The sequence below is a fragment of the Kwoniella bestiolae genome, chromosome 5 (assembly GCF_000512585.2).
Source record: "Kwoniella bestiolae CBS 10118 chromosome 5, complete sequence".
Taxonomy (NCBI): domain Eukaryota; kingdom Fungi; phylum Basidiomycota; class Tremellomycetes; order Tremellales; family Cryptococcaceae; genus Kwoniella; species Kwoniella bestiolae.
Window position 1 is genome coordinate 1,351,382 of NC_089245.1, and position 27,910 is coordinate 1,379,291.

At 46.2% G+C, this 27,910-nt stretch overlaps 11 protein-coding genes across 11 annotated transcripts; 4 read left to right on the forward strand and 7 right to left on the reverse strand.

Moving 5' to 3' along the window:
* Positions 1 to 144: 144 nt before the first annotated feature.
* Positions 145 to 3,490, reverse strand: I302_106887 (uncharacterized protein; the record flags this gene model as incomplete). The annotated part of the gene is made up of 9 exons (XM_019192460.1): positions 145 to 165; positions 232 to 699; positions 779 to 2,448; positions 2,510 to 2,588; positions 2,652 to 2,695; positions 2,783 to 2,959; positions 3,050 to 3,071; positions 3,154 to 3,327; positions 3,452 to 3,490. 9 exons carry the CDS (start codon positions 3,488 to 3,490, stop codon positions 145 to 147), a joined length of 2,694 nt encoding a protein of 897 aa, XP_019045457.1.
* Positions 3,491 to 4,131: 641 nt separating this feature from the next.
* Positions 4,132 to 7,201, reverse strand: I302_106888 (methionine-tRNA ligase; the record flags this gene model as incomplete). The annotated part of the gene is made up of 15 exons (XM_019192459.1): positions 4,132 to 5,016; positions 5,078 to 5,243; positions 5,296 to 5,344; positions 5,398 to 5,484; positions 5,543 to 5,654; positions 5,717 to 5,724; positions 5,786 to 6,143; positions 6,213 to 6,354; positions 6,418 to 6,474; positions 6,531 to 6,601; positions 6,657 to 6,698; positions 6,753 to 6,816; positions 6,884 to 6,920; positions 7,000 to 7,049; positions 7,131 to 7,201. 15 exons carry the CDS (start codon positions 7,199 to 7,201, stop codon positions 4,132 to 4,134), a joined length of 2,199 nt encoding a protein of 732 aa, XP_019045456.1.
* Positions 7,202 to 7,549: 348 nt separating this feature from the next.
* I302_106889 (uncharacterized protein) lies at positions 7,550 to 10,207 on the forward strand (the record flags this gene model as incomplete). The annotated part of the gene is made up of 5 exons (XM_019192458.1): positions 7,550 to 8,055; positions 8,112 to 8,265; positions 8,324 to 8,659; positions 8,729 to 9,011; positions 9,129 to 10,207. The coding sequence occupies 5 exons, from the start codon at positions 7,550 to 7,552 to the stop codon at positions 10,205 to 10,207; spliced, it is 2,358 nt and encodes a 785-aa protein (XP_019045455.1).
* A 175-nt stretch (positions 10,208 to 10,382) lies between these two features.
* Positions 10,383 to 13,213, reverse strand: I302_106890 (uncharacterized protein; the record flags this gene model as incomplete). Its single annotated transcript, XM_019192457.1, has 2 exons — positions 10,383 to 10,625; positions 10,760 to 13,213. 2 exons carry the CDS (start codon positions 13,211 to 13,213, stop codon positions 10,383 to 10,385), a joined length of 2,697 nt encoding a protein of 898 aa, XP_019045454.1.
* Positions 13,214 to 13,902: 689 nt separating this feature from the next.
* Positions 13,903 to 15,066, reverse strand: I302_106891 (uncharacterized protein; the record flags this gene model as incomplete). Its single annotated transcript, XM_019192456.1, has 5 exons — positions 13,903 to 14,106; positions 14,226 to 14,388; positions 14,522 to 14,664; positions 14,734 to 14,844; positions 14,917 to 15,066. 5 exons carry the CDS (start codon positions 15,064 to 15,066, stop codon positions 13,903 to 13,905), a joined length of 771 nt encoding a protein of 256 aa, XP_019045453.1.
* A 588-nt stretch (positions 15,067 to 15,654) lies between these two features.
* I302_106892 (uncharacterized protein) lies at positions 15,655 to 16,879 on the forward strand (the record flags this gene model as incomplete). The annotated part of the gene is made up of 3 exons (XM_019192455.1): positions 15,655 to 16,236; positions 16,350 to 16,550; positions 16,709 to 16,879. 3 exons carry the CDS (start codon positions 15,655 to 15,657, stop codon positions 16,877 to 16,879), a joined length of 954 nt encoding a protein of 317 aa, XP_019045452.1.
* A 1,057-nt stretch (positions 16,880 to 17,936) lies between these two features.
* Positions 17,937 to 18,770, reverse strand: I302_106893 (uncharacterized protein; the record flags this gene model as incomplete). Its single annotated transcript, XM_019192454.1, has 5 exons — positions 17,937 to 18,128; positions 18,262 to 18,363; positions 18,457 to 18,570; positions 18,636 to 18,698; positions 18,768 to 18,770. 5 exons carry the CDS (start codon positions 18,768 to 18,770, stop codon positions 17,937 to 17,939), a joined length of 474 nt encoding a protein of 157 aa, XP_019045451.1.
* Positions 18,771 to 20,420: 1,650 nt separating this feature from the next.
* Positions 20,421 to 21,753, forward strand: I302_106894 (casein kinase I; the record flags this gene model as incomplete). Its single annotated transcript, XM_019192453.1, has 5 exons — positions 20,421 to 20,523; positions 20,580 to 20,772; positions 20,829 to 21,186; positions 21,237 to 21,318; positions 21,392 to 21,753. 5 exons carry the CDS (start codon positions 20,421 to 20,423, stop codon positions 21,751 to 21,753), a joined length of 1,098 nt encoding a protein of 365 aa, XP_019045450.1.
* Positions 21,754 to 22,824: 1,071 nt separating this feature from the next.
* On the reverse strand, positions 22,825 to 24,113 carry I302_106895 (uncharacterized protein; the record flags this gene model as incomplete). The annotated part of the gene is made up of 4 exons (XM_019192452.1): positions 22,825 to 23,052; positions 23,190 to 23,255; positions 23,345 to 23,475; positions 23,588 to 24,113. 4 exons carry the CDS (start codon positions 24,111 to 24,113, stop codon positions 22,825 to 22,827), a joined length of 951 nt encoding a protein of 316 aa, XP_019045449.1.
* A 542-nt stretch (positions 24,114 to 24,655) lies between these two features.
* I302_106896 (uncharacterized protein) lies at positions 24,656 to 25,667 on the forward strand (the record flags this gene model as incomplete). The annotated part of the gene is made up of 4 exons (XM_019192451.1): positions 24,656 to 24,787; positions 24,878 to 24,905; positions 25,058 to 25,173; positions 25,404 to 25,667. 4 exons carry the CDS (start codon positions 24,656 to 24,658, stop codon positions 25,665 to 25,667), a joined length of 540 nt encoding a protein of 179 aa, XP_019045448.1.
* A 779-nt stretch (positions 25,668 to 26,446) lies between these two features.
* I302_106897 (uncharacterized protein) lies at positions 26,447 to 27,887 on the reverse strand (the record flags this gene model as incomplete). The annotated part of the gene is made up of 5 exons (XM_019192450.1): positions 26,447 to 26,594; positions 26,706 to 27,045; positions 27,105 to 27,325; positions 27,452 to 27,767; positions 27,845 to 27,887. 5 exons carry the CDS (start codon positions 27,885 to 27,887, stop codon positions 26,447 to 26,449), a joined length of 1,068 nt encoding a protein of 355 aa, XP_019045447.1.
* Between the last annotated feature and the right edge of the window lie 23 nt (positions 27,888 to 27,910).

The following is a 27,910-nucleotide window of genomic DNA, read 5'->3' on the forward strand; positions in this document are numbered from 1 at the left end:
CGTAAAGGACATAAAGGGATCTCGTCAAAACCATTTTCTCGCATCCACTGCTCTCTCAACTATTTCAGATCCAATCTACTCCACTCTACCCATCATTGTACCCCACTTCTAACACCAACCCAGATCGAGTAATGCTATATCTCCTTATTTCTTTTCCCTAGGCCACTACAGTCACCCCACACAGTCAGCATCACCCCTCCTGATCCACGTAAGATAATTATCCAAACTCACACTCTTATAACACTCATACAATAGCTGCTGTCCCTCTCTAATCCCTCTCGACCCATCCCCACCTTGTATCCTCTCCTCACACAGCCTGATCTTAACTTTCAGTGCCTTCCTTCCACCATTCCTTTCCACACAGTCTCGGATGGGTAATCCACATGATTTCTCGCAAAAGGGACATCTCGCTGTTATTGCGGGCGTCAGAGGTGGAGAATCAGGTATCTCAATGACCTCGTGTGTGTTTTTAGGTGTCTTCTTTGCTGAAGAAGCTTTTGTCTTGGGTTTTGGGGTTTTCACGGGTGTAACTGCATGACCATTCGTACTATCACTCGGGGCGATCAAATTCGAAGGTGTGAGATTATTATGTGACGAAGAAGGGACAGCAAGATTCTGAGCGCGTGCCATTCCATTGGGTAATCTGCCAGCTTTAATGAGGAACGATCGAGTTCTCTCGAGAGTCTTGAGAGCTATCGTCTGTCATTTCCACAATCAGCTTATCTCGTCCGTTAAAACGTAAAACGAAGGAAGGGTGTCAGGTAGCAGTCCAACTCACTTTATCAGGTGCTGAATCGTTACTCTCCATGATCGCTTTACTAATAGCTTGTATATCCTCGACCGACGAAAGGTTATCGCATTCCCTCAGGTCATGCGGTCCAGAACAGAATTGACAACTTGGCGGAGCAGAGTCCATCAGGTTATTCAACAAGGATTCCGATAGATTGGGAGCCTGAGGGTGGGTAGGTCGGTCATGCGGTTGTGCTTGTAATATAGCTGTATGCGTGCTTGGTCCTGCGACAGAGCCAGGATCAGGTGTAGTCCCATTCGACATGTCATCTCCCTTCCTTCGTATGCGCGGTGCAGGAGCAACAGGAGCAGCTACGTTCCTTGGTGGAACTACCAATCCAACATTCGGTGGTATATTCGGGACCGCCATATCACCATTCACCACCACCTCCCCTCTACTGACCAGTAAGAGCGAGACAGTCCTGATTTGTTCAGGTAATGAGAAGTATTGAGTCTGATTCATCGATGATAAGTGCGTGTCCACCTCTTCGGCTAACACTCTATATCGCTCCACCCTCTCTTCGGGTGGTAGTTCAGGTAAAGCGATCAAGGCCCATCGACGGATATTCTTCTCGTTACCAAACTCCCGCAGTATGTGATACATCAAATTCAACACCTGTCTAGCTTCGGCGTATCGCTGTTCAAGGATATGTTGTTTGACCTGCTGTGCAGGTGTTACTTGATGATAGTGATTATTGGGAGGGTGAACAATACCATTAACAGCTTGTTGTGATTTTCGGAATAGTTCGGCTTGTTTCTGTTCAAGTCGTCTTCGTTTTCTAGCCTCCTTGTCTTCCTTATCACGAGGTCGTTTGGAAGGTCCAGTGTGAGGTGGTGGATGGATGTTATCGCCAAGTCCCGGTAAAGTAGGATGCGGTAGCGATAGCGGAATCGTTAGAGGGTTATTGCTTGGTCCAGGTACACTAGGTATATTGCTCTCTCCTCTCCCCAATATCTGATCTAAGCCCAGACCTCGTAGCTCCGAGGGCATGTTGGAATCTGGGAACTCATTATACTCGCTATCCTCGCTCTCGGCATTACTGCCCTTCCCATCGTAATCCGACGATCCATCCAATATACCTTTCCCCTTTCCCTTCCCCTTTTTATGTTTATTGTTCTTCGTAGGGGTATCACCATCCGACAGAAAGCTCAAATCGACGTTATTCACGTTCGTAGCAGCTTTTCGTTTCTTCTTCGTCTGATCCTTCATCATCTGCTGTAATTTCTCTTGTCGTTCCTTCTCCATCGCATCGATGATATACTCCCAATTGATTTCTCTCCCATCACCATCATCCTGGTTCTCATCCGCAATATTTTGTAGTTGATTCTGATCGGCTTCCCATATCTTTGCAAATCCAAATTGTTGATTTGACTTGATTTTAGAAGATTCGACCGTACCGTCCGCTATGGCTTTCTCCCGTTCTTCCATCTCCTTCGCTTCTGCCTCGGCATCAGCCTCGACTTTATCGATCAGCTCGTCGACATTCTTGGAATTGTACACTATGTCAGGAATGTTCATTCCTCCTTGATTGGAGTAGACCGCTTCCACACCGCGTAACAGCAAATCATCGATATCGCCTTCTTCAGATTCTTTACCCATCTGTTGGACAACTAGGTGGTCGAGTACCATCTTCTTCTTTCCCTTGTTGATGATGTTTTCTGCGACGATGCTAGATCAGCTGTGTTTCTCCCAAGTGCTGCTGACAATCGGCTTACTTACCTTCCACTGACCCCTTGACCATAAGCTTGAACACCAATACCTTCTTTTTCTGACCATATCGATGACTTCTTGCGATTGCCTATCAATTCCATACAGTGTTGTTAGCTTTCTATATGCATGTTTTATGCATCAGCCAGCTCACCTGAAGGTCCTGATGAGGGTTGAAATCCGGGTCGAAGAGTATGACTAAAATCGCACAGCATAATTACATCAGCCTGTCTGCCTACCTCACGATGAATGGGAGCTATAAATGTGAAGGCTGGAATGACATACCAGTATCAGCAGTCGCCAGATTAATACCCACTCCACCCGCTCTGGTAGTGAGTAGAAAAACATCGTATTCCGAATTAGGCGCATTGAAAAGGTCCATAAATTTCTGTCGTTGGGCTTGTTGGACGTCCCCGTCAAGTCGAAGGAATTTTACGTTCTCGCCGTAGAGAAAGTCCTCGACTTTAGATGGTAGAAAGGAGAAGGATATCCATGTCAGCTTCACTCCTTCACGTACGTTGGATCCCGTGGGTAGGAGAGTTGAGGACTTACTTCTGTCCAAGGCTATTTTGAACTACCATCACCCCCCAAAATATCAGCTCACTCTCTCTGTTTCCCCAGTGACGAGGGAAAGTAGGGAAGAAAGGTGAGCTCACCTGACTAAACAGCAATACTCTATGTCCCCTCTCCTTCAACTTCGGCAAAAGCAACTTAAGAAACATCAATTTCCCACTAGCTTCTATCAGCTGTTTATGCTGTTCCATCTCTGGTATATCGAATGATTCGAGCTCCGGTTCAGTCAGGTATGGGTGCTGACATATCTTCCGGAGCTGATTCAATGGGGAATATTGAATCAGTACTTATAGGAACACTGAAGGAAGAGAAGCCTATCGCTGGTAGATGCGGACAGACGAGAAGGCCAAAGCAGAAGAGAGGAAAGAGGATGAGACCCACCTCCATAAGGATATTCTTGATAGTTCTAACGGGCGCCATCTTGCCTACTGCCCTTCAGATTCCAGCGCAAGGCCAGAGGCAAGAGTGATGTTTCTGGTGGTGTTCTTCCTGGAGATAAGACGGAAGGAAGGGAAGAAAAGCAGAGGGAAGTTGCCTAGAAGTTGAGGGTTTGATGATGTTCGTACTTTGCACTTGGAATTTCTTGTTGACAACGCGTTCGAGCTGATTCCGACGGAACTTTGCGATGATACAACTGAAGAAGGTTCTTAGGTTGATTGATTAGATAGATAGTTGGACTATACGATACGATTATATCGTTGACTGATAGATATATATCAGGTTAGAAAGAAGAGAACAAGAAGACGATACCTTCTCTCTATTCATTTCACCCCGAGTATACTTATCTACACCCCCCCTCATGCTCTTTTATCATTCAACCAAAGAAAAGGGGAACCCTCTACAAAGGATCAAGAACTTCTGGCTAAAGGTCATTAAGAAGGAACGTACCCTCGATCATGCACACCAGGCAGTGAACAAAGGAGTGCCAGTCACTCCTGATCCTACCCCTGTCCCCGAGATTTCAAGAATATAGATATATACATGTCGTCTCTACTCTATTCTACTATATATCATCCATCTACTCGGCACAGAGCATATCCCGATGATTCCATTGTTCCCATTTAACCAGAGATATTAGCCGCTTTCAACTTCTTCCTCAACTCTGCCAATTCATTCTTATATTCCTTAGCCTTAGCTAGCTCCTCATCCGCATTCCCTTCCTGAACCCCCTTCTTAATCATCGCCACAAGCTTACCCTGACTCTCAATCTTACTTTCCAATTCCTTCTCCTCGGGAGTCTTGTTCTTCTCAGCTTCCTTTGCAGCTGCTCTCTTGATTTTGGCAATTTCAGCTTGTTTAGCCAAATGAGCTGCCTTCTTGTTATCCACCTTCACATCCTTCACATTGGGGACTTTACCTCCCTCGGGATGTCCACCCGGTCCGGCCGGTTCCACTTTATCAGCGACTACTGAATCTCCTCCGAACTGCTTTTGCCATGCCTTCTCCTGAGCTCCGTTGAGGTTCTCGATCTTCTTGAACAAGTATTCGGCTTTACCCAATTTATGTCCTGGTAAGATGTCGATGCAGAATGCGGTTGGTAGTGATCGAGCAGGAGCGTTGAGTTGTCGTAAGATACCTTCGGTAGTACTTGGCATGAATGGGTGGAATGTGACTGAGAGGAGGTATATCAAGTTGATAGCGTTGAGTAAAACTTGAGCACATCGTTCAGGTTGGTTCGCCAATAATGCGTTATCCAAGGAGTTATCTTGGAGATATTGATTACCCCTTGCAGAGAGAGACATGGCAACCGTAAGACCATTTCGTAATTTGGTCTCATCCATACTAGACCTGAACTCGGTCAATCTGCTGTTGATATCATTGACGAAGGCGGCGTCTAATTGGGCAGCAGGGGTCGATGGGTTTGCCTCTAGAGTGACATCGCCACCGGCAAACCCTTCGGGACCGGGTACCACGGAATCGTATTTGGCGTTGACGAATTTGACCACCTATCAAAGGACTCGTTTCAGTATTTCACCTTCAATATAGGAGGTTGAAAGGAACACTCACTCGGTTAACAAAGTTACCCAAGTTAGCCAACAGCTCGTTGTTGTTCGCAGCAATGAAACTTGACCAAAGGAACGAAGAATCACTGCTCTCCGGTCTCTGAGAGAGAAGGTAGTATCGCCAGACAGATGGTGGTTGACCGGTTTCCCGAGCGTTGTTACCAAAGACACTGAGGTGTTGTCAGCTTTTCGTTGAAGGCCAATCATATTCAACCAGCTTACCCGATATTCCTACTCTTACTGAATTTAGTATCTTCATAGTTCAAATACTCTACAACAGCATGATTAGATTCACGTCACCACAGCCTTCCCAGTCATACTCACGAGTACTCGAAATATCGTGTAACATGGTCCATGGCTGACCGGTACCGATCAACATAGAAGGGAAGAGGACGGTGTGGAAGTATACATCTGGAATCAAAATACGTAAGCTGCTTGGAGGGTAGGATCATGCCGAAACAACACTTACTGTCTTTACCCATGAATTGGTAGAGTTCGACATTATCAGGGTTCTTCCACCATTTCTCCCACTGATCGGTATAAGTAGCTGTGATCGAGGGATATCCGACTGGGGCGTCGAACTACATGCACACTCTATCAGATCACACTACCAAATGCTCTGCAATTGGTATAGCTAACATACCCAGACGTCTGTTGTATAGCACCTCGGTTAATTGAATCACATATTCTGTCATTAAAGATGACAACTCACAAATGACCTTCCCTTCCAAAGCCTTATCTTCCTCCTCATTACCAGTCTTAGGCACCTCGACACCCCATTTCAAATCTCTCGTGACAGCACTGGGTCTCAACCCTTCACCTAACATTCTCGGTTCTACGATTTCCCCTTTATCAGTTATAACAGCATTACTACCCCATTTACCCTTCACTCTAGCTTTCTGCATCCAATCTTCCAGTTTAGGTTGTAGCAGATCTAATCTCATACAAGCGTGAGTGGAAGGTCTGACAGAGACTTTGTGGGTCTTGTTTCGTTTACATCGGGGGTTTTTGAGTTCGGTGGGGGAGGAATAGGTAAGTCCACATTTATCACATTGATCTCCTCTTGCGTCCTATACCATCCGGATCATCAGCTGCGTCATTAGATCCAGCGCTTAAGGACAGCTGAGCACGATACTCACGTCATAACCACATTGTGGACATGTACCCTCTACGAAACGATCAGCCAAGAACAATTTATCATCTTCACAATATGTCTGATCGGCGGTTTCAAGCTTGAAGAATCCGTTTTTGTGTAGATCCAAATATACTTGTTGCGTGATCCTATACAGTGAGACCGACATGAGCTGACGGTGCTATTCCATTTACGACTGTGCGAAAGCTCACTTTGTGTGTTCAGGAGTAGACGTTCTTCCCCATTTATCGAAACTCAGTTCGAACCATCTGGATGAGATGATATCAGCTGTAAACCTCCATATACTCTTATAGCCGATGCTCACTTGTAAATCTCAGTGTGCAGCAAATGGAATTTCGTGCAGAGCTCCAAAGGTGATACACCCTCTTCCAGTGCCTGCACGTTGGATGTTAGACAAAGCTGAGAAAGTATGAGAAGGAAATCTACTTACCTTTGTTTCGGTAGCAGTACCATACTCATCCGTACCACAGACCTAAAGATCCCATGAATAAGCTCTTCCCATCTTACCATGAGCTTCTGAGCTTACATAGAGAGTTGGAACGTTCAATGTTCGGGAATAACGGGCGAAAACATCTGCTGAGAGGGTCGACCTGATATCACAGATGCTCAGTCAAACTACGCCATAGAGGCAACACATATGGGATTAAGTTGACTCACCCAATGATGTTCCCCAGATGCGGTACATTATTGACATCTACATCGTTCCATCCCCAATTCCCCTCAAGTCAGATAACCGTCCTTACTCCATTATCCCTCTTTAGGTGCAAGCTTACAAGGTAATGCCGAAGTGATAAGAACGTTTCTTTCCCCATCTTTTGGAAGTCTAATTTGACCTTGTCAGCTGCCCATGGTCACCATGCCCATCCAACTGAGCTGAACTGGTTTGGTCGGAAAGGAGACTCACACAGGCCCTTTAGAGGGATCATGGATATTCATGAGTAGCCCATCAGCCTGACGGATATTCTGACCGCTCATCTTGATATGTTTCTCTGCGCTTGCTAGTGATTATGTGTAGCCAAGTTGTTGAGTATCGTTAATGTGTATTTGTAGTAACACCAACAAACGCTTAGACAAAGATAAGAGAATGACAATGACACTATAGCTTGAGCACAGTTCCAACATTGATATTCGACATTTGACATTCGACTCAAGCACACCACCACCACCCACCTATCACCCAGATTTGATCCCGCTTTTTGCGGGGGCCCATCTTAATCAAAAGTTTCCCAAATATTTTGGTTGATCCTAAAAGATGCATCCATCTCTCTCCATCTTAGATTGATATCTCACTAGACGGTATCTCAAATACGCGACACACAAAACATGTCAGCCCTAGCAGCCAGGCGGGCCGCTGCTCTCCTAGCTTCGCAGCACGCTTCTTCCCCTAGCTCGTCTGCTCCTACGCCCAAAAAACCTCGAACTCCTTTGCCTTCTCCTTCTCCGGAAATAGACGAAAGTGACTCAGAGGGGGAATCAAGTACTTCTCCTTCTCCACCTCCGCCTCCTCCCTCGAGCAAAAAAAGGAAACTACGAAAATCATCTCCACCACCTGATATTGCTCCAAGATACGGTAGCACTCCTCAACACCCAGAACCTACTTCTGGTATCTCCCAATCAGCGAGATCAACTAGACAACGTCGCTTCTCTCCTTCAGCGCCTGCTGAAATACCTGACTCCGTCTCTGGGGATGAGAGTGACTCATCAGTGGGAGATAGTGATGCCGACTTGGCAGAGGAGGGTATGAATGATGTGGATGAAGGTAGAGCTCAATGGAGTTTACCTGTAACTTCTGTGGAGTCTACTCCGGGCCCTTCGAGAGTGAGAGCGAGGTGAGCTATCGATCTGGAAGGCATTTGAATCAGTAGCTGACGTCTTTATACCTTAGGCCGAGTATGCAAGATAGCACGAGTAACACTTCCAATTTTATCCCTATCGAGGGCGTCAATATACATAAGATATCGGAGGATGAATTGAAATCTGCTGGGTTGAAAGACGATTATTCAGGAGATGGAATGATCATAAACCTATCTAGAGAAGAGGTAAGCTGACGTTTCATGAGTAGTATTCGGAGCCCAGCTGATTCTATTATCCGTACAGACACTAATCATCGCTGGTACATACACCTTGACCCCCCTCTCAGGGAGTATTTCCATCTCATCCTGCACACTCTCTCCAAACGGCTCGTCACACCCAATTTTCGCCCCTACTTCACATCCTATACCCATCATTTCTTCTTCCTCAACAGCGACTCAGAAAAATGTACCATGGCTGAAGAAGCTCAAGTTATCTAAGGAGTTCAAACAGGGACAAAACCTCTTCTTAGTAAGAGAGAATCAATGTGGTATCGACGGGTTAAGATATGGTGCTATACCTGGATTCGCTCATATCTGGCTAGAAGAGGTTGGTAGTTGGGGACTGAAGGGTGTTCATCCTGTATGTTCTCGGTCCCATCCCCCTCCCAGTGATCTACGATTAGCAAAATGCTGATGCGGGATTGTATAGGTGACCGGATCATTCTCAACACCGATATATCCTCATGTAACTCCCCCGACCTGGTCAAAAGCCGTGAATTCTCTCCCATCCGCTGAGGAAGCGATCGAACAACCTTTCGTGGGATTGGTGAAAGGTCCAAAGAGGTCTGGTAAATCCACTTTCGCACGGGCGGTGTTAAATAACCTATTGAAAAGGTATGGGAGGGCCGCATGGCTGGAATGTGATCTGGGTCAAGGGGAGTTCAGCGCGGGTGGCGTGGTGGGGTTATGGGTTCTGGATAAACAAGTTCTGGGTGAGTAACAATCTTCCTGGGTTGTGCTTGATGCCATATGTAAAGGCAAAGCATGAGATGTGGAATAGTCAATACTCTGGATGCGAAGACTGATCTTATCACTTATGTAAACTATAGGACCCTCATTCACCCATCCTCTTATACCTTATCGAGCCCATTACCTCGGGACATATACTCCTCTAACCTGTCCAGACGAGTACTTGGCGGCTCTCAAGCATCTATTGGAAATCTACAAATTCGATATCCAGCATTCCTTTTCTTCATCATCTCCCACATCAAGCAAGATCAACAATCAGGTACCACTAGTGATAAACACTCAAGGATGGGTGAAAGGCCTGGGAGAAGACCTACTTCGATCGATAGAAGGGATGTCCGAGCCAACTCACATTTACTCTTTCACCTCGCCGTACCGGGACGATGAGAACCCTTATGTTAATGGGAATGGATGGACGACATCACCACCATATCAAACCTCGTTCTTACCTGACCCATACGCCGACGGACAGTCAAATACAGTGAAACATACCACTCTTGATTCGGCACCTATCACACCACTTCAGGCTAGGTTCTCAGCTGCGGATTTTAGGGTATTATCGATTTTATCGTATTTCTACTCTTCCCTCCCATCCACACCTTTCAGCGATAACATGGGAAGTAGGATAAGATGGGGCTTCACCAAACCCCTCACATACCTCACTCCGTGGGAGATCGAATATGGTCCAGAGGGAGACAAGGCAATAAACAAGATATACATGATAGGAGAAGGTAGTGAAGGTATCGTACCCGAGGATCTGGGATTAGCCCTGAACGGAGCGGTAGTAGCTCTTATCGACTTCCTTAATCCCCATCCCTCTTTCGAGGAAGACGATGAAGAAGGAGTCTATGTCCAGGGGAGACAACCACCTTCGTTGGATGATATAAACTTCCTGGGACTGGGGTTGATAAGGTATATCGAACCTTTCTCTTCCACCGGGGGGAAGATACACATACTCACGCCGTTACCCCCCGAAGTGCTGGGGAGATGTAAAGGGTTGATCAAGAATGGTGCGATCGAAATCCCGACTCCTGGGTTATTGGATTGGCTGAACCCCCCTCGAAGTGATGGGGAGATACCGTTCTTTGATAAGAGCGGGGTAGAGGTGGTAGGTGGAGAACGGAGGAGGTGGAGGAAGAATATAATGAGGAAGGGGATGTAGCCTGGATGCACATCAAGGATATATCGGAATGAGGTGTAGGGTAAGGATACCTTTGATAGATGAGGTATGAGTAAGAGGTCATACGTATCTTACATACAGCACGAAGTCATATAATCATAATGCATCTTATCAACCAAACTGCTATAATACAACCCATCCCCAGTATGACTGAAGACTACGCCCCATTCGCCCCACTCTTCAAACTATGACTCTTCTCCACAACGCCCGCCAGGGATTTATGAAACCCTTCCCACCTTTCTATCAACCCTTTCTGACCATTTATCAACTCGTTCAAGTACCCTTCCAGTGTCTTCTTGAACTCTTCGATACGCTCCCTTTCGAACCGTGAGAATTCAGACTTGACAAGTCTGGTCAGGTGCTCAAAGTTATTGTGTTGTTCTCGAACTGTTCGCTCGGCCTGTTGTGGACCACAACAATAACAAGAATCAGCCATGTGTATTTGAGGGTGACATGATCACATCAATCACAATCCTGAATACCGCGGACAATGAAAATGATCAGATCCAAGAAGGAAGAGGGAAATACACTAACCTCAGCAATCTCCGCCAAGCTCTGACCCGCCCTATCCCCCAATTTCCCACTATTCCTCAACCTCTCTCTATTCCCTTTCAACCTCGTCAACTCCCTCTCAGCGAACTGCCACGCATTCCAAGCTTTCACCCTCCCCGCAAAAGCCACCCTCACACTGGCTATGAACCTCACATACTCTTCAGCAAGGTTCAACAGCCGAATCACCTCCTCCTTAGCCTGATTCTCATATATCTCTTTCTCCTCCGATGCAATCGCTGCCAAACTCGAGAGTGACGTCGAAAGGGATATACCAAGATCACTCTCGCTAAGGGCTGTTAGGCTCTCGCTAAATTCCAATATCGATGTCGAAAGTTCCAATTTCTGCTTCGAAGACGATTCGATAGATTTACTCAATAACTTCAACTGATTCTCCAAGTTGTTAAGGAAGCCATTACGAGATTCGAACCAATCGTCAAACTCTGTGAATTTCATTCCTGTCCATCCGCCCAGTATCCCGCCACCACCGCTTCCCGCGCCGAGATGGAGTTGCTGGATCTTCTCATTGGCGATGATCTCCTGTTTCCTATTCTTCGCGTCGATGCTGAATGAGTCGCTCTCTAGGAACAACCTCAGATCCGGATCAAGTTGTAGGACAGGGTGGGAGGTGATTTTCAGTAAGAATCTCTGTAAGGCAGAACGACGGGTCTCGATGAATTGGTCTTGGAATCTTCCGAATGTGTGTTTACCCGGCATGGGGGGGATGATTATACATGGGTTATTGGATGTGAGGATTTCAGATAACCATAGGAAGTCTGAGAATCTTCGTAGGACCGAGAAATTGCCTTTGCGATAATGCGGCGAGGTGGTGGATGTTCGGACGGTATAGACTGTATATCCTCTCACGGGATCACCCACTTTAGTTGGATCGGAGACTGTTATTTGGAATACTGGTAGGGAGGATATCTTTCGACGTGGGGAGGTGGTAGGGGTAGATACGCTTGTTTCGTTTGGGGAAGGAGGTTCGACGGTACTGTCCAGCCGTGATGTTATTGGGGAAGTAGTGGATGATCCAACATTCACAGAAGCCAAGGCGTCTTCCATGGAAGTTTCACCCCATCCAGACGTGGACTCTTCGTTACTATTACCCCACGTATCGGACCTATTACTCGCACTAACCAAGCTTGGTCCACCTTTACCGAACAGCCCGTCATCTTGCTCATCATCCAATACTCCCCAGCCTTTCCCGCCAAATCGTGATGAAGGTGGACTGATGATCTCTGAGGAGGAACTCCATTCCTTATCTGGTACGGGGGGAGCAGACCCGCCTATTGAAAGCGATTTGAATCCGTAATCCTCTTCTGCAGATTGACCGGGCGCATCTAAGGGTGAGACGGATACTCTATCCGTGGAGGGTGTAGCTAGTACAGAGGACGTTTCTGTATTATTGGTGTTTGTGGGTGGTAGGGGCGTGGGGACCCTGGAGACTGTTGGAGTAGCTAAAGTGGATTGTGGTAAAGGTATGGATTTGGGCGATTTGATAGTGGGTGTGGTGTCTTCAGGCGAAGTAGGGGATCCTCTTGTAGGTGTAGCTACTCCCGACGAAGGCTGTTGGGTGTCATCCTCTCTCACAGCTTCTGAAGACGGCACAGTAGGTTTATCTTGCTTGTCCTTCGAGACGTCCTCAGCATCCTTCTTCTGTTCTGCCACTTCTACGTCCTTCTTCAGCTGTTCATCTTCAGTCTTCACTGAATCGTCCTCTCCTTCCTTTCCCTCGACTTTCTTCTCCTCCTTGGCGGGTTTCTTCGAAGCAGGAGTAAACACATAACTCTTCTTCTCGACCTTGTTTGTCGTAGCTGGAGAACCAGTCCGGGGAGCAGGCGGCGCAGATTTCACAAAAGCTTTCTTAAGTGATTGTTCAGGATCAGACTCAGCCATCAGATCTTCATCTATCAATGACGATGGCAAACCTTTCATCTTTGGTTGGGGAGGTTGGACCTGGGTCGGGGGAGGTTGGAAAGGTTGGTTCGCAGGATCAACCCCTCCATTGCCTATTGGGGCGCCGAACGGACTAGGATCGAATGGGTTGATACTTGGATCCGCCAACGTGGGAGTATTGAACGAGCTGCTTGCATATACACCTTGTCCAGCTCCTTCATGCTGCTCCTGCTCCCTCGCAGCAATCACAGACGGAGGGTCGGGTATCCTCCCTTGGCCTAAGGAATCTTCGTTGATCTTCTGCACATAGGGTGAGATCTCCTCGCGGGGTGAGGAGGGTATACCGAATGGTCTAGGAGGGGAGGTGGGCTGAGCTGGGGGGAGGATGGTAGATGAGAGGGGTGTGTTGAATGAAGGAGCGGAATCCGAGAAGGGGTTGGCCCATGGATCGTCGGCTGGTACGGAGGGGGTATCCCATGATGGTCTTTGGGGGGCGGTGGTGGATGATAACAAGGCGGAGAAGGAGGCTTCCTCGTCCATGTTGGGTGGTGATTGAGAGTGATGGGTGGACCGCTCAGATGTATGATTGGCAATTTAATGATATGTATAGCAAGAAGAAAGGAATGATGAGTGATGGATGTTGAATAGCAAGTTGAAGGATGTCCGGTTATCATTGCAGAGTGATGATGGTATGTGCTTGAATCGTCCCTGAAAGACACTCAGTGGCGTTGCTCGTGCGGATACCGATCAAATCATCCATTCTCCATTGTCACAACTACCGAGCTGCACATGTCAATCATCTATCGCTTGATAGAATGAAGCAGCATCCTCAAGAGAGCTGTGATGTACATGACTCATGATGCATCTCACGTGAACTTGTATGATAGGGGTATATATGAACACAATGAGAACACAATCCTTCTTCTTCTGTTCACTCTTTTCACCTATCGCCATGGGATCTTCCTATCTCATCACTCCGTCAACATGCTGACGAGCTCATCTGAGACCACATGAGACGGCTATCCAGTTGATTTGACGTGCTAAGATGATCTCGTTAGCATGGTCATGCCTAGTCGACAAGGAACAGATAGACTCACCAGATCATCGATTGTCGAGTACAGCATACCATCACTCATGAGTTGTTCGACCGCATCCCTACGACCAACCGGATTCATTAGCACTTGGCTACTGGTCCGCTGGATACACATGATAATTATGGGGTATATAGCTCACATGACTGCTTCTCCATCACCGCTTCCAACCTGTCTAGAGATCAACGAAACATGCACACCATCGTCTGTGTCGTCTGTCGATACGAATTCCATGATCCTTCGTTGTAGACTGGGGAGGTGGGAGTAATTTGATTCGTTGGAGTGAGATTGTACACCTGCAGAGTAATCTGCGTGGGACGATCCAGCTTGAGCGGCACCGCCCTGTGTGTGCCAAAGGTTGTCAGCTATTGTATTTTGCTCCTCGTTCGAAGCAAGAAGCGGGAGAATGACCAACAAGACAGAGAAATAAGGGAAGATATCATTCAAAAGTTCACACTTACACCTCCGGTAGTCGCTCCCCTCAGCAAACTGACATACAGAGCTTTCAAAAGATGATGATGAATCTCGTTGAAATCAGTTATCGGTCGAATATGAGTCGCGGAGATATGTCGTTTGCCGCCGAACATCTTGATCGAACCCATTATACCGACGTAGTGGTCTTGTCTGTATAGCAATGGCGCATATATCAGCGACAGTCCGCCTCACCCGTGAAGTATTGATGGGAATGAATACATATGAGAGGGTAATACTTTGTGTTCTGAAGAATCGCTTGGGATGAACAACGAGAGATACCCACTCGATACCCTTAGCTTTCCCAGTCTCATCATCCGCCGAATCCAACCACAATCTCACATCGATATAACCCGTTCCATCTCCAATCTCGTACGATACGTTGGTGGCTGATGAGGAGGAGTTGTGGACCGAACCAATCAACAACACCTATCGCACTTATATCAGCTTCATTGATCCTACTTGTCAGTCCAGTTGGAGGCACAGGGCATAGCTTACCTGAGCAACATCAACGCCATCAATAACGAAATCAGCGTCCGCGTGAACTTGTTCGGCAGCTAAGATCTGCTTGATCGTAACTGGTCGGATCGTTTGATTTCCGCCTTTTCCCTATTGCCGAACGATATAAATCAGCTACACCACTCCCTATTCGATAAAGGTAAAGGTAAGTGAATAACTGACCTTCTTACCACCTGGCGAGTCTTGTGATCCATAGGGGGATCCTCCAGCTACGAATCCTCCTCCCCCTCCTCCACCTCCACCACCGTAGTATGGGTTCTGGTTATCGTCTGGGAAATCGTCGTATTCCATGTTATAATCAGTATTTTCCATTTTGCTAATCGATGAGAGAAGGATGAGAGAAAGAAAGAAAGAGGAAAGGAAGGAAGGACTCACAGTTGCTCATCCTTTTATACCTTTTGGCTGTCTATATGAGTGATATGCTATGAGGAAGGAAGATGCGATATACTCTCTCACTTTTGATGGTGATGGCTAGGATTGACTTTACTCGAGTTGACTGGACCTCACTCATCCAACATTGCATCTTGAACATTTGGCTGACCAGGACATCAGACGCGTCAGTCGCGTGTCCACGTGGGGTGGGTGCCTTTGGGATAAAATACGATAAATATTCACGTCATATATTCCGTTCTCTTGGAAGATGCTGAGATGTCTTTGTTTTGATCGTTTTCCCACTGATATGATATATCCACTGTATCACATGATCTCTTGGCTTTGTTATTGCTTCTCCACCTCTCACGTCCACCCCACATCGACCATCAACCATCAGCAAACCAACATAACCACGAGACCACCAGTCGTTCTCATCTTCACATACGTCAATCAATAGACCTCCTCACCTTCCACTCGACCAGAGAATCACTCGCAACCGGATACACCCCAAGCGACACGAAATCATCAATGTCAATAGCAGAACCCTCCCCCTCAACCCGCTCGCCATACCTGGACCAACCAACCCTCGACTCCCTTTCCTTCTCCGCCTCCGCCCCCGCACCCACGATGGAAGGCGAAGATGCAGAACTTGGTAACCCCCTCAACGAGTTTGCTCAGCAGGTCCTAGGCGTAGAATCAGACTCGGACGCCCACAATCTACTAGATCTGGGGAGGAGTGAATATGCCATTATAAATGAGGAACAGACCTTCAATGATTTATTACAGAATCAGAATCATCAGCAGGAGCATGGTGGACACGAGATTGATCCGGGATTAGAGAATGAGCTGTCGCGTCAGTTCACAGAGCTGGATGAAAGTCAAGCGCATCATGAACATCATGATGAGGGGGATGCAAGGGATCAAGAGACGGTTCAGAGTCAGAATCAGGTACCTACGTTGGTATATGGTGGGAGGATAAGTAAGAGGAGGAGAGTCAATGGTCATCCGAACGATAATGGTGATAGACCGGTGACGGAGGATATCATCACTGATGCGGATGGGAATCCGGTGGGACCACACGAGTACGTGAGGTTGAAGAAGGATAGTCATGTGGGTTTATGTCCACTACATCGTCTGCATGGCTACTCTGATGTTCTTATCGCCTTGCGATCTCGCTATGACCATGTGAGTATCCAAGCTGATTGTTATACCTCATCTCGCAGAAAGAAGTGGAACGACGCCGAAGAGAAGGTATAAACGAGGGTATCAACGAGATCGCCCAGCTCATCCCTGGAGGAACGGACAAACAAGGCAAAGGGACGGTCCTGAAGAAAGCAGTAGCATATATAATAGAGTTGAGCGATAAGTTGAGGGCGGACCAGGAGGAATTGACAAAGAAGGATATCGAGAAGCAGGATCTGGAGGTGAGTTCAGTCTTCTATATGGGGTACGAGAACAACATTGGATATACAACGAACGGATCAGTGTAGAATTCCAATATTGTGGGCTAGGATCACAGCGTACTCCCGCGTTAAAAGATACAATGATACATGACGATACTAATCGATCTTCTCTATTACAGGCCCAATTAGCCCACCTCCAAAGACAAATGCAAGAAGAACGCGATCGATCGATGCGATTTGAAACCTCCTGGCGAGAGGCCGAAGACCGAGCGGCAAGTTCGAATTTCGAGGTCGAACGTATACGAGACGAGTTGGAACAGTTGAAGAGTTCTCAAGGTCAAGGTCAATAGGATAGGAAATGATCGTTCTTGGATGTTGCTAGATGATTGGGACGGGACATCGAGTTCTCGTCCCTTTGTTAGATACAGCAAGGATAGATCAGTAGTGCAGGTTTCGGATCGACTACTCCGATCAAGGTATCATCGCTCGCGCACGTAAGATGTGTGACTTTTTGGCTCTGCTTTGTACTGTACCTTGTATATGTAGATTACTGGTCCGCTTGATAATGAAAATTGTAACTTATATAGGTCTGACGGGTTATGCTACGTTATAATGATAGTATGAGAAACGTTTTCTGGTCCTCGCTGAGAAGTTACGGGGAAGGACGATTCGAGATGGACCGTCTCGCATTTCCCCTCTGCTTCCCTTTGATGGGCTGTGCCAAAGCATAACTTGTATGCAAGGGTATAAACCCAGAGCATGGGTTCATGACTTGTCGCCAATGATCTTACTGAAAGCTGTCTTCTAAACATACGAACATTATCTTGAGCATAAGGTAATATATCCTTGTGTAAATGTGCTGGTATTTCCGCCAGCCTCGACAGGCCCGTCACAGCTACAACCACGTCCATGACTCCAGCTCCACCCTAAAGGGTTTATGCAAAACAGCACCAATGGTAGATGGGATGTGAAGGTATTACTGCCAAGATCTACCGCTGGCCATGTACCCGTTTCTCGTCAAGGTGTGACGACACAAGACCGAGATGAGGTGATATCCTCTAAGAGTGACGCAGCGAAAAATTGGCAAACGTTTAATGAGATGATGGACCGGGATCGTGAGATCAGATTGAGGCAGAATGCTGGATCCCGACAAGATTGGATGTCTGGGAGATGGGATATGTGAGGATTGAGCTTTGACGGATTGACTCTGTTTTAGCTATTGTGGTAAGATCTCATCAGTGTTTATAAATTATTAACGTGGGTGCAATTGATGAATCAGTACATGTTAATATGTTCATGTGTTAATGTGAATGTTTGATTTATCAATATACATACATGTCTGGCGATTCAATCTAAATCTCTTATATGTTCGGTCGAGCTATACCTATACAAGTATCGTTCTCACCCTCATATACCTCTACTTCTCTCCAACGCTCCGTTGACGTCCAACACCTCGTTAAGGGAGTTGGAACCACCCATGAAATCGCCTGCGTCTAATGTCTCATCTTGGCCTGTTAATACTTCGAATGCGAGGTTGGAGGAACCGCCGAGAGGGACACCGATGACGGTTGAAGATTCGATGAGGGGGTTGTGGAGGTTCTAAGTGAAGATCAGAGGATCAGTATAGGTCAAAGTATGAGAGCGATCTTGCTACAGATCGCCTATCTGTCCCGATCCCCAACGACTCTTAGAGCCCTTCTGCAGCAAAGTAATAGGAAAACGACAGACTCACCTCTGAAACAATCTTCATCTCCATGGCTTTCCTCAATGGCACTGCCAGTCCGAAGGTGTTTTTCTGCATATTCTGTTCTAGCTGATTTTGGTTTTGTTGCCACTACACATTGAACACCACCACAATCAGCTGTGATCTTCAAGCGAGTGTGTGTGAATGGGAGATGGGGTGGTTTCGGCTGAACCGTCGACTCACCTTCTCCAACCTGGTTTGTAGAGGGTGGACGTTACCCGCTGCTACGCCTTGAGAAGCTGATTTGAGACCATGTCGGAATGCATCGTGAGTTCCTGATATAGGGTGGGATGTTGACTATGGTATATGTGGTCGGTGTTAGTTGGGAGCTTTGTGAGTATATGAAATATGAGCCAACTGACTTTGATTGAAACTACGTGAGCTTCTGGTGCTGATTGAGCTGTATGAGGAACGAGACGGAGGGACTATCAAGCCGTCCAGTGTCAGCTATATCGTCTCTTAGTGCTTAGAACATTGACAGACTGCTAGCTTACCATTGTTTGGTAGACGATAATTGGTTTATGGATGTCTGGTTTAGTGATGATATGGTAAGTACAAGGTGAAATGCACTTTGATTGATGCAGTTGAACGAGGACGTTGATGTGGAGGATTCGGACATGCAATGCATCATCGACGCGTGTCCATGTTGTGCCACACTTTCGGGAATATACGGTGATATATGCTACGGTGACAGGTGGTCTCATTCATCTTGTGCTGGATCCGGGTTCAAATCTGCGATTCTTAGTCACCTAGTCAAGAGTAACCAAGGGGGCGTATCATCCATTCATCTGTCCATCTGTCCATCTACTACTCTGTTCAATCATCATCATCATCATCCTACCATTCATTCATTACAATTACTCTTTACCACTCATTACTATTTCATCTTCCATTCAGGTAAGTCAATCACTCATCCATCATACCAGTCTATAAGGAGATCAGGACAAAGAAAGGATTCCACCTGGCCATCAAGGAAGCTTTGATCATCCAACTCTCCCCGCTAAGCCAACTAAAAGAAACACGTTATATAAGATAATAGCTGACTTACCCTCCTTCCTTTCTCCACGCTTTTCCCTTCACCAACACTCACCTTTCTCATTGTTCGACTCAATCATACATTGTACCTCTTTCATTGTCCATCAACCAATCACTCAACCTTGACATACACATATATACACCTATAATATCATATTGCCATTCGACCCAACTCAATCAACCGCAAAACTTCCTTTGTCGCGCCTTTCCCTGCCTGTTCAATATCAATCATCAATCCAACCAGCTAGAATAGAAGAGACACGCGTTCTTCTGATTTAGATATTGGTTCATCTCGCATATCAATCAAGAGAGACATCGAGGAAGAAGCATTGCATTTTAGATTATTTCACCCTTTAACGAAGAGAATACATATCCAGGTTAGTCATTATTTCCTTCTTTTATTGTTCAACGAGGAGGCATAGCCGAAGAAGCCACCGTGTTGTGTGTGTATCATACCATCACTGCCCTCCTCACCCATTGCGCTCGGTCATGGCGCTGTTCAACATGCTTCTTACGCATGTAGCCAGAAACAGAAGTCGACTTGAGGCGATATCGTACATGCGAAAGCATTGTTATGACGATCATGGCAATGATGCGTTGGTCTTAGCATATAAAAAGGATAACATGCTGACAGTTTTATCTTTCCCCCTTCTTTCCCTTTATCTACTTACTACATCAAACGCACTTGGCACCATACAATATCATATCAACCTTTGTTATCCATCTTCCCAACGTCATACATCCCAATTCGGACTTCCTACTGGTATATCCCTTCAATCGACTGCATCGCCTTCCCCACCCATCTTCCACTCCGACTTCCCTTCCCAATCGGATTCACATATATAATCGACTCATTCAACCTGTCGCCTCACAACGCACAAAACCTCACTTCATCCTTTTGGGATTTGATCAATCGTCTTTCCCACATCCTCGACGCTATTGATCGAAACAATCAAATCTTTTTGGAATCTTCCACCACTTCATCTTCAACAAACGACAAAATCCCACGTCAATCAACTTCGCAAAACCCCGCACGTACCTCACGTCGCGCTGAAAATTACCCTTATCCCAAATCACCTCTACCCGAACCTAAACCTGAATCTGAACTTGAAATGGCATACGGTGCTCTCCCACCTCAAAACAGGATGACTTCTATGGATCTTAGAGTCGGCGGAAAGTACAGGATTGGAAAGAAGATTGGTAGTGGTTCTTTCGGTGAGTCTGCGCAGCCTTGTTCGCCTCCTACACACATATGCTGACTCCAATAATAGGTGATATCTATCTCGGTGTGAACATCGTCTCTGGAGAGGAAGTCGCCATCAAGCTAGAATCCGTCAAAGCTAAACACCCTCAACTCGAGTACGAGTCCAAAGTCTACAAGACTCTTGCTGGTGGTGTTGGTGTACCTTTCGTAAGATGGTACGGTACCGAATGTGATTACAACGCGATGGTGTTGGATTTACTGTAGGTCGTTCTCCCTAATTTTACGTTTCATTCAACATACTGACATGTACATGCAGTGGTCCATCCCTTGAAGATCTGTTCAACTTCTGTAACCGAAAGTTCTCCCTCAAGACCGTTCTTCTCCTTGCCGATCAGCTCATCTCTCGAGTCGAATACATCCATTCCCGAAACTTTATCCACAGAGATATTAAGCCCGACAACTTCTTGATGGGTATCGGCAAACGAGGTAATCAAGTCAACGTGATTGATTTCGGTTTGGCTAAGAAATACCGAGACCCCAAGACCCACCTTCACATTCCTTATAGAGAGAACAAGAACTTGACTGGTACTGCTCGATACACTTCCATCAACACTCACTTGGGTGTTGAGCAATCTCGAAGAGATGATTTGGAATCTTTGGGTTATGTGCTTATGGTGAGTTGGTTCAGCTTTGATTCTTGGCAAACAGCTAATAATTTCATCAGTACTTCCTCCGAGGCCAACTTCCCTGGCAAGGTCTCAAGGCTGCCACTAAGAAGCAAAAGTACGACCGAATCATGGAGAAGAGTGAGTGTTTCTCCTGACTTCAGATATAATCAGAGTGTAAGGGGACTTGACGCTAATGCATTTCATCTCGCAGAAATGACCACCCCTACCGAAGTACTCTGTCGAGGATTCCCCAACGAGTTCGCCATCTACCTCAACTACTGTCGAAGCCTTCGATTCGATGACAAACCCGACTACTCCTACCTCCGAAAACTGTTCCGAGACTTATTCGTCAGAGAAGGTTTCCAATACGACTACGTGTTCGATTGGTCCGTCCAACCTTCCCAAAAGGCTCAACAACAACAACAAGATGATGCTCACTTAGCTGCTCAACAAGCAATGCAACAAAAGAGACGTGTCATGCCTGAGGATCAACTTGGTGGTGTAGGTGGAGAGAACCAACGACAATTGAGGAGTCAAACCAGGAACAATGCGAGGGAACAAGGTGGTTGGTAAGACCCCTTCACCTTGCGGAGGATAGCTCAGGAAAGGAAAGATAGGGGATGAAACAGCTCAACATGGTTCGGCTCGCCATGGGTCGCTTCGGGTCATGAGATGCGGGATACCCTTTCGGTCGATTTTCAAGCCACGTCAATCGATAATACCAGTTCTCGTACATCGCAATATACAATACAAAGCGACTATCCCCTTCCCACCAACTCTTCACCTCACTTAGTTCCTCCACTCTCGATCTTGTGCAAATACATCGCGATACCAGGTCTCATCACCACCATTCTTCTCTTTCAGCCTGCGTAACCTAATACAACTCGACTCAACTCAACTCACAGCGGCTATTTCATTTATTCGTATTCGGTTTCGTCATCAACTCTACTATCAAAGTGATCTCGGTGCATCACTCCTCCCACTCGTCCAATGTCATTTCACATACATGACAAATCTACAACTACAAACATATGATCCTATATTGTGTATATCACACCATACTCCCATTCACCCTCTTCCTTTTTACATTACACTCAAGTAACTCAACCTTTACATCGACATCGCGCCACCGAATCAGGCCATCGTCCCCGTACGTTCGTCTTTCTTCTTTACCTAGGGTCTAGGTAAATCATGAAGAAAGTTTGTAAACGCGGGAGGGCGCCGGATTTTTCTTTCTTTTATATCATACTGGATCGAGTCAGCTAGATTAGATCGTCAATCACATTCCCCTTATTCGTCGAAGCGATACTTGGACGCAACCTCATCTTGATTAAAGGGGAATTGGCAATTTGATCGAACCAACCATTCAGATTCGGCTTTTATCGTTTCGTTCTCCACACACAGTATCTTATCCATTTCATTCTAATGATCTTCAGTCGTTCATGTAATATTTACTTTTTCATGCAACCTCATAAAATTGTACCGTGCCTATCCAAATTTGACAAGAAGGAAGCGCAACACTGTGGCCATACACTTGACATGTTGTTGCTCACGAAGGAGACATGATTTATCGTACAGATTATACATCGCCGTGATATCCTATCTATATATATACTGAGGTGAGTACGACCATAGACAGCAGAATCACTGCATAACAGCCAATAACCTCTCAGCCCTTTCTTTTTGCTTCTCCGCCTTCTGCTTCTCTTCCTTCGCCTGTTGCTCCTTGGCTGGATCAGGTAAGACGGTCTGTTCAGCTTGTTCGGTATCTTCACTTTCTTGGGTCGTCTCCTGGTTGAGTGGTTCTGCTGAATCGGGAGTAGGAGTAGGAGTAGGAGGGGAGATGAGCTTGTTGGCTGATTCGATTAGGTTCTATTTCAACATATCAGCATCAGGTATCATGTTTCACCCAATGGTCGATTTGAGAGTGATGTGGGAAATGGACCGAAAGGTTCTCCAATGGGAATGAAATGGAATATAGAGATAAACAAAGATGAGATATAACTCACAGTCTTGGATAGACCTTGGACTGTTTTGAGATATTGCAATACCAGATCAACGTATCTATCGGGTACCTGGTAATGTAACAATGTCGATGCATCAGTTTGGTTCTCGTATAATCAGGCGAGGAATCACAACAGTCATAATCGGAGTTCAGACTCACCTCGTCGGACGAGAAGACATTACGGATCAACCAGTTTTGTTTCGCCTTGCTGAACTTCCAGTTGACCTCTTCGCCTTTTTCTTGTTCTGTGGTTGAGCGAGAGGTCGAGTAGAGCTGGGCGTAGTAGATATCTAAAGACGACACAGACATTAGCTTAGCTTTGTTATACACGGCCATTGTCCCGTCCCGTGAAACATGTGGAAGAAGGACGCTCTTCAGACGTTTGTGCAGAGTATCACTTACTCTTCTTAGCTTGGTCTGATAATGAACTATCACTGAATATCCCTTTTGCGCCGTCTTCTTCCCCTCCATTGCCCTGTTTCTCAGCAGCAGCTTCAGACTCCAAGGCTTTCTCAAGTTTCGTTTTCTTCTTTTTATCTTTCTTCTCCTTCTTCGACTTCTTCGCTGCGTTACCATCCTCTCGGACCTCGGAAGATACAGTCGCTTCATCCGCTACTATATCGTCCACTTTCGATTCGGGTTCTTCAACTTGGTTTGGTTCTTCCTGTTCAATCTCTCTCTTTCTCTTCTTATCTTTTTTCTCTTTCTTTGCTTTCTTATCAGAGCTCTCAGCTCCCATTTCCACATCCACTTGAGGTTGAGCTTGCGTCTGCGCCTGAGCCCTCTCGTACTCCTCTTTGGCCAACCTCATCTTCTCCTCGGCCTTCTTCATCTTCTCTTCAGCTTTCTTCAATTTCTTCTCTAACTTCTCTAGGTCCTTGGTAGATGACGACGAGGCATCGTGTTCGCTTGATTTGTCTTTACTCATCTTACTGTTGCTTTCGTATTGGGGATTGCTGGGTGTATGAATGCAAGTCAAAGTATCTCATGTGTCAATTCGAGTGCAGTACTGCAGCACAGATGGACAAGCAAAGCGAAAACTTTGAAAATGTCAAAATATCAAAGTGGATGTACAGTATGGGGTCTCCATTGTATCGAATTTGTAAACTCATTAGGAATGTTCTTTACAAAGTGTTTTGTAATGCTTTGTAATATCCTTTTAAACGCGGTTGGCAGCGAAAACAAAGCAACTCGATGTATAGTTACTACACGTCGTCCAAAACTATAACTGCTACTGTTGGTTGATTTCGTGATTACTCATGTTACATCCACATCTACATCCACCTACTCGTATCATACATCGTACAACCAACTCACAACAGGTACAACAAGTTACGAACCTCGGAAATATCAGTGCAGAGCACTTGACCCGATACATACCACCTGCGAACGTATCAACAAATCATCCCAGATATTAGTAATCCATTCCATCGACCACCGCTTCCCTCTCTCTGCGATACACCACCTACCATGGGCCTCTCACTTTCGCGTATATATGGATCCCTATCCTCACTGGCGTTCTGGGGGAAGGATAAGGAAGTAAGAATATTGATGGTTGGTTTGGATTCTGCGGGGAAGACTACGATCTTGTATAGGTTACAGGTGGGTCAAACCTTTCTCTCTCTGTGGTTGTGATCAAACTCAACTCGGAAGGGAAGATGACGGGAGGCTAACTGATTGGGTGGAACGTAGATTGGCGAAGTCGTATCTACCATACCCAGTGAGTGAATCTATTCCTTATATCGCATATCATAATGATCCTATACATCAAATATTATCCACCTCTCGGATTATGTAGAATGGAAGATCCGACTTCTTCTCCAAAGAATTTTACATTCACATAGATGCTGATCTCTCATGCACATTCCTAAGCAATCGGGTTCAACGTCGAGACTGTATCGTACAAAAACATAAATTTCCAAGTCTGGGATCTGGGTGGTCAGTCTAGTATTAGACCTTATTGGAGGTGTTACTATGCCAATACGCAGGTGAGTGGGGGTTATCAAGCAGGTTTATGAGCAGGAGCGAAGTGGATCGCGCGGTTTGGCGTTTCCTCAAGGGAGTACGGAGACAAGAGTCAGATGAGTTGTGGACAGATCTTCTCGCGAAATTACATGATACTCTCTCACCGATCTCCCCTGATCCCACAATTTAACCATTGCTCAATCCCCCCAAGTCGGACAATCAACGCACCAGTGCTAATCCCCCTATCACCCAGGCAATAATCTACGTAATAGATTCCTCGGACGTCTCCCGACTACCCACCTCGCGTTCAGAACTCTTAACAATGTTATCAGAGGACGAGCTGAAATCGGTCCCCGTATTGGTATTCGCGAACAAGCAGGATGTGGAGGGCGCGTTGAAGCCTGGGGAGATAAGTGATAAGCTTGGATTGGCGGGGCAGGAGAAAGGTAGGGAATGGAGTGTTAGAGGGAGTTGCGCGACGAAGGGGGAGGGATTGGAGGAAGGGTTGGATTGGTGAGTTTGCATTGATATTGCTGGTATATGCTCAGAGGAAGGGGTGGTGGGTGGAATCGTAAGAGATGGGGAATTCTACATGACAACTGGAACGACTCGAAGGTTTCGAGGTGGAAAGGCCTTAACTCGACGGGGGCTCACGCTAGCCTTATTTGAACGAGGGAAATGACTGTCCACATTGAATAAGACCCCAGCTGACACGATATACTTCACTCGCCGCAGGCTGGTCAACACAATACAGAAATAAACCATTTCTTCGTCTCACATCTTCGACAATTAGGATCGGTAGCAGGTATTAGGTATTTTTTCACATAAAATAGACTTCTTCATCTTTCATCATCTCCCATCTTTTACATTCGACATGTATTAAAAGTCTTCTTTTCTTGTTGGTTCCATTGCTGGCTGATAGGATGGAAATGCTAATTTAACGAGATATGGTGATGAAAAAGTGGATGTTGATGTTTACTAATGGGTAATCAGGCCTATCATACTCTTTATGGATATGCGATCATATATGATATTATCCGTCTCAGGTGATAGAGATGGCCTTGCGTGCAGCATTGAGTACGTGAAGTAAAAAACAGATTCATCTTTATTATTGACTATAGCTACATATAGATTCACTCCCTTCCACATCGACAGACCACTCAGTACACTCGTCATCGTCAACGCACCACGTCAATACACCTCACACTGCGCACTCAGTACACTCTCGCCGTCTGCCCTCACCAAGCAACATCACCACTCACCCTCACCCTCACCCTCACCCTCACTTACTCACGCTTAAGCCAAATCTTGCTTAAGAACATACCTGTATCTAACAGTATTGTTCTTAACGGCCTCGATGGCTTTGGCAGCTTGAGACATGGGTAAAACCTCGTCGATGATGGGTTTGATACCCTTCTCAGCTGCGAGCTTGAGCATTTGGTTGCTGCGATTAGAACCGAGTATCAGCAACAATCCTCACATATAGCTTCCCAATTCTACCCCAAAAGTGATAAGGAGATTACAGGAATCAAACCAAGTATGAAAAACAACTCACGCCTCCTTCTTGGACCCAACATGACTACATCCCACACAAGCCGCATTAGAAGCCATCATCTGAGGCTGTAGTCCCTCCCAAGCCTCGTCGGGCAATCCCACACTCGTCAACTTCCCATCGACCTTGAGGGTACTGAGCAGATCGCCGAGGGGGATCGAGTTGGCATCTGCCGCTGAGAGGATGTAATCGATCTTGTCGAAATACTTTTTGGCGAAGCCTTCGTCTGAGGTGGACACGAATTCGTCGGCTCCGAGGGAGAGAGCGTCGGATTTTTTGTCGGGGGAATGGGAGAAGACAACAACCTTGGCTCCGAGATGGTGTGCGAATTGGATGGCGAGGTCTGCGGGAGGGTCGTAGAGTTAGCTTGGGTCGATGTGAATGGCAGTGTGCTCCACTTACGTCCCAATCCACCGATACCGACAATTCCCACAGTCTTACCAGGCCCAGTACCGTTCCTCACCAAGGGGGAGAAGACTGTCAAACCTGCACATAACATTGGTGCGGCATCCTCAGATTTGATAGCTTCGGGAATGGCGAAGACGAATCGCTGGTGAGTTCGGATGGCTGTTGAGTATCCTCCTTGAGCTTCCACACCATCTTCGAACTTTGCGTTGTATGTGCTGTATCAGGTCAGATGATCAGCTTAGGTGATTGCGAATCGAGAGAAATAGCGCAGATAAGTATGATGACACGGGCTGTGAGATTATGTTACAAGGATATGGTTTGATAGACCAAGTAAAACTCACTCAACCATCTCAGGACAATACTGCTCATTATCACCCTTACATCTATCACATTTCAAACAACTTAACACCTGTGCACCTACACCAACCCTCTGTCCCACTTTGAATTCTTGCACATTATCTCCTACATGGGTGACTTTCCCGATGATCTCGTGCCCCGCCACACACCATGGTACGTTCAGATCCCCCCATCCACCAGTGATGGTATGTACGTCTGAGCCACAGACTCCCGAAAAGGCGATGTCGAGGGTTACGTCGTCTGGTTGGGGGGTTTTGAGCTTGTATTCTTTCACTGAGAAGTCGGTGTATTTTGAGGTATCTAAGCTGAGGTATTAGCATATATACCTTATAAAGTGGGAGAAGCGAGAGGTCGATGGAGATGGAGAGAAGACATACCGGAGATACCGTATCCTTTAGCAGTAGCAGTAGGAGTAGACATGTTGATTACTTTATGTATATGTT